Source organism: Pinus tabuliformis, chromosome X (assembly GCF_031772625.1).
Source record: "Pinus tabuliformis cultivar Carrire ecotype Pingquan chromosome X, CPIR1, whole genome shotgun sequence".
Lineage (NCBI taxonomy): Eukaryota > Viridiplantae > Streptophyta > Pinopsida > Pinales > Pinaceae > Pinus > Pinus tabuliformis.
In genome coordinates, this window is record NC_142308.1 from 389,689,493 (window position 1) to 389,694,564 (window position 5,072).

General features: G+C 37.5%; 1 protein-coding gene across 1 annotated transcript; it reads left to right on the forward strand.

Moving 5' to 3' along the window:
• The first annotated feature begins 2,755 nt into the window (after window positions 1–2,755).
• LOC149140174 (2S seed storage-like protein) lies at window positions 2,756–3,691 on the forward strand. Its single transcript, XM_089451631.1, has 3 exons — window positions 2,756–2,822; window positions 2,981–3,400; window positions 3,663–3,691. Exons 1-3 carry the CDS (start codon window positions 2,765–2,767, stop codon window positions 3,689–3,691), a joined length of 507 nt encoding a protein of 168 aa, XP_089307757.1. The 5' UTR covers window positions 2,756–2,764.
• Window positions 3,692–5,072: the final 1,381 nt, after the last annotated feature.

The following is a 5,072-nucleotide window of genomic DNA, read 5'->3' on the forward strand; positions in this document are numbered from 1 at the left end:
TAATAATAAGGTTTTTAATATTTCAAGTTTTTCTTTTAACCTTCAAGTTTTAGTCTTTTAGGGAAGGGATTAAATTTTATCCTTGCCCCCAGAAAAATTATGGTGGAAAGCATTATTTGCGTCATTGAGTATGGGATTAGGAATCTATCGGACAACACTAAAGATAGCATCAGACAAGACTGTGTTGTTTTCCTAAAAAAGGAAAAGCCCCCTAAGAGCAACATTAGTAAAGAAGAGTTTGATGCCCTTAAATCTTTGAACAATAACTAAGACATTGTTGTTCTCAAAGCCGACAAGGGTGGGGTTGTAGTTATCCTTAATAAGGAAGACTACCGGTGTAAAATGATGGATCACCTTTGTAACAACGGGAGCTATAGGAAACTTAATAAGAATCCCTTAAAGAATATTTCCAGAACAGTTGTTATGGCTATAAAATCAAGCAGCATTGTTGGCTCCTTAAGTCATAAGCTCATCGCGAATAGCCCTATCACTCCCTGAATCTATGGACTTCCCAAGATCCATAAAGAGGGGGACCACCTAAGACCCATTGTCAACACTATTGGGGGTCCTACCTATCTTCTAGCTAGGTATTTAGCGCAAAATCTTAAGCCCCTTGTTGGTCGTACTGAGTCCTTTGTTAAATATTCCTCATCTTTTTATCAATGAGTTAAAGGATATAAAGTTGGATCTTGGTGATATTCTTGTTAGTTTCAACGTGGTATCCCTTTACACTAATATCCCTATAAATGAGGCCATTGAAGTAATTAATCAGATCACAGATCCAGATACTGCTAAATTGGTTGAAATTTGTCTTACTTCCACTTTCTTCAGCTTTGAAGGAGAATTTTATGAACAAACTTGTGGTGTCGCCATGGGTTCTCCCTGTAGTGGCTAATTTGTTCATGGAATATTTTGAATCAAGGGCTTTGGCCTCTACTCCTTTCAAACCAAAGCACTGGAAAATATTTGTGGTTGACACCTACGTAATCTGGCCTCATGGTTGGGAGAAGTTGGATCTTTTTTTCCAACACCTAAACAACCAGTCTAACTCCATAAATTTTACCATGGAATGTGAGGTTGATGGTTTCCTACCTTTCCTTGATGTCCTCATTTCAAGGAGATGTGATGGTTCTTTTTCCCACCAGATATTTCAGAAGAAAACTCATACAAAGCAGTATTTTCAAAAGTTGGGTGTTCTCAACACCTTAGCTACTCATGCATTAAAAGTTTCTGACGAAAACCACCTTTCTGATGAAAATTCCCATCTTCTTAATGTGTTCAATAATAATGGATACAGTAGGCACCAAGGGCTCAAAGCTTTCCTCAGGGCTAACAAAGGTCCTTCAATTAAGAAAGAACCCAAAGATCGAATTTCAGGTGTCCATCTTCCTTTTATCCAAGGGACGACTAATAAGATTGCTAGGATCCTGAGGAAGCATAAGGTTCCCTCTACCTTTAGGCCCCTTAACACCATTCAAAGCTCCCTAAGGTCTGTTAAAGACTCGGTTGATCCTAAGAACATGAAAGGTGTTTATGAAATTCCATGTTCTTGCGGGACCCCCTACATTGGTGAAATTGGTCGTTCGATAAATCAAAGGATCCATGAGCACGTGATTGACATAAAACATGGGAGGACCTACTCCTCAGCTTTGGCAGAGCATGCGGAAAAGACGAAACATCACATTTGCATTGAAGAGGCCTGGGTCATTGCAAGGGTTGATCATTTCTTTCATCGAAAGTTTAGGGAGGCCATTGAGATTGATAGGAAGCCTTGCAATCTAAACAGGGATGATGGATGGAAGATTAGTGATCATTGGGTCCCTGCCCTTTCTTCATAAATTATATATATATATTTTTTATTTTTTGGGTCATTAAATTTACTAAAAATTTTATTTAAAAAAATGAATGAATATATTAATTAACTAAATTAAATAATATATATTATATATTGGTCAATAACTTTGTTTTATGGACCAATAATCTATTTGATTTGATTCTTAGTTTTTAGGCTTTCTTTTTTATTGTTTGAATATTTTTATTTTTGTCTTGACCCCTATTTTAGGTTTGACTTGAATTTATTATTTTTATTCATAATTAAATCTAAATAATTTAATTTATATTATTAGTCCCTGCCTGGGATTAATAGCGATCGATCGATCGTTGACCATACATTAACCGGTTTTTTGACCAAAAAAATTTGTGCACTATCAAAATTTAACCAAAGTTTATCTCTGCAAATATCGGTGTAAGAAATTTATAACCAAAGTTGTGAATTGGAGGTCTTATTGCACGCTTCACGTGCCCCGATGTTAAAATGATATCCAGTATAATAGCTTTATCCAAAGTTTCCAGCCCCGATGTTAAAATGATATCCGGTATAATAGCTTTATCCAAAGTTTCCAAGCATGAGGTTTTTCAAACTTTGGTTAAAAGTTTTTTTCCAATCCAGAATGTTTGCAACCATTCAATAAATGCGCATGAGGGTTTTCAAACTTTGGATACAGGTGAAATACGCGGCGATTGGAAACGGAGGCAGGCGTTCCATCTTTCTCTGGCTTCAGTTGGGACGTGGAGTGTGAGATGAGGCATGCGCTACATGTGTTCGTCTCGACTCTCGATCTCTTCTTCGTGTTGTTTTGTTCTGCACTTCTATTAGGATCCACGCCTCCATAAATACAGTATTAGGATCCACTTCGTCTTCCCACCTTGTCACTGCCGCTCCATATAACTGTCTATCCTTCAAGGTAAAGAAGAAAGAAAAGTAATGGGCGTCTTCTCCCCTCCGATCACTACGAGACTGGCTCTTAAATGGGTGAGCTTAGGCGTAACCCTTCTCTTCCTCCTTCAATGGGGCGCCCTGGGTGAGCTTAGGCGTAACCCTTCTCTTCCTCCTTCAATGGGGCACCCCAACTGTTAAATGGGTGAGCTTAGGCGTAACCCTTCTCTTCCTCCTTCAATGGGGCGCCCTGGGTGAGCTTAGGCGTAACCCTTCTCTTCCTCCTTCAATGGGGCGCCCCAACTGTTGATGCACGTGAAGGCATGATGTATGGAGAGGGCTTGCAACAACAACGGTCCTGCGATCCGGGGCGACTGTCTCAGTGCCGCGACTATTTGCAAAGACGGAGAGAGCAGCCATCGGAGAGATGTTGCGAGGAATTGGAAAGAATGTCTCCACAATGCCGATGCCGAGCCATACAGCAAGTTCTCGATCAATCTCAATCGTATGATTCAACCATGGAGGACCTCTTCATGGATTCTGAGGCTGCACATAATCAGCGCCGCCGCCGCCGCGAATCGCGTGGAAGAGAAGAGGAGGAGGCGGAGGAGAGAGCCGCATACCTTCCAGAAACTTGCAACGTCCGCCAGCCTCCCCGCCGCTGCGACGTTCAGCGCCGTTCTCGTAAGTCTTTCTATCGATTGATGAACGCTATTTAATATTAAACTCTAGTAATTAATTCCTGTAGCTGTATGTAGGATGCTGCTGTCATTATTCTGTGGACTAACACATTCTTTCATTTATTCACGATGTCATTTATTATTGATGTTGATCCAACATCTAGTTTTCCACCTTCGTTGTTGTAAATTATATATATTTCTTCTTAAAACGGGCTAATCCATACTGACTGATGAATCTAATCCATGTGCTCATGGTGTGTGGACAGGCTATTTCACAACGGGCAGCAGCTTTTAAGTGCGCAACGACCAGAAAATATAGATACTGTGTCTACGTAACTAAATAAACAAGGAGTAACTTAAGCCGCTATGAACTTGTAGTTTTCCTATTTGGAAGAGTCGTCTCATTTCATTTAATGCCCACCATTTATATGGTAGCCGGATGTGTTCCCTTTACTTAATAAAGGACTAATAAGCGACCAAATTCCAAATTCATTTTGTTTCCTTTCATGGTCACCATCAAAGCAGGTTCTCTCTTTTTTTTTACTACACGCTTAATGAACTCAAATACAATAATACAATATATGCTTTGAAGCAAAAAAGCGGAATTAGACTAATAGAATATCTAGTATCCAACTTCGCGTATCTCTCTTTCTTGATTATTCACTGCCAAATAAAGTGTAAATCTTTTCATTAGAATAATTGAAACCTATTAAAATATCTTAATTACAATCAGAAAATACAAACATAACGAAATGCCTATGTAACACGAGTTACGAATGACTCTCGTTAAGACCTCGGAACAGCATCAAAAGGTGGATGCTGGGTTTTTGGGCAGTGTTTGCTTCTGGCTATACATCAAAAAAAAATGTACCGCGTGAACATAACCTATCAAGATTAGTGAGCATATAGGAAAGGAATAGACGAGACCTGGAATTTCAAATCCTTATTGCCAGTCAAAATCTTTGACTCATCGTTATAAATATTTTTTCTTTTCAATTTTCTTTACGATAGTTATAAATAAATTTAGATAATCTTTTTGTAATATAAATGTTCCCTTCCTTTTCTCTCTAATGCAAATTTGTTCCTTTTCTCTCTAATGCAAATTTGTAAAATATTCGTGGTCTTCTTTTCCTTCTGCCTACTGATGATGTTACAATGTATTAATTTCATAAAGGCTAACACAAATTTGTAAAATATTCATTGTATTCTTTTCCTTAAGCCTGCTGATGTTACAATGTATTAATTTCATAAAGGCTAACATGATGATTGAATTATTCTCCATGCTTATTTATTTTTCTCCCGCATTGTCAACTTTCTCACTTTTCTTCATTGAGTCATCAATATCAATGATCCTCCCTTTAATTTTCTTCTCTTGAAAAAATATTAAAAACATCCTCCGCAAATATTTCAATTTTGAAATCTTTTTTCAATTTTTTTTTCTCTTTTCTTCATTGAGTCATCAATATCAATGATCCTCCCTTTGATTTTCTTCTTTTGAAAAATATTAAAAACACCCTCCGCAAATATTTCGATTTTGAAATCTTTTTTCAATTTTTTCTTTTCAATTATATCTAATTGGTTCTTCAAGTCTGTATTTGAAGTTCTCAATTTCCTATTTCAAGTTCTCAAATTTTCAATTTTCAGTTTTTAATCTGTATTCAATATTTATTTTTTCT

Coding starts and splice junctions, on each gene's coding strand:
- LOC149140174 (XM_089451631.1), top strand. CDS start 2,765: ATGGGCGTCTTCTCCCCTCCGATCACTACGAGACTGGCTCTTAAATGG. Junction 2,823..2,980: donor TCTTAAATGGGTGAGCTTAG/GCGTAACCCTTC, acceptor GGGTGAGCTTAG/GCGTAACCCTTCTCTTCCTC. Junction 3,401..3,662: donor CGACGTTCAGCGCCGTTCTC/GTAAGTCTTTCT, acceptor GTGTGTGGACAG/GCTATTTCACAACGGGCAGC.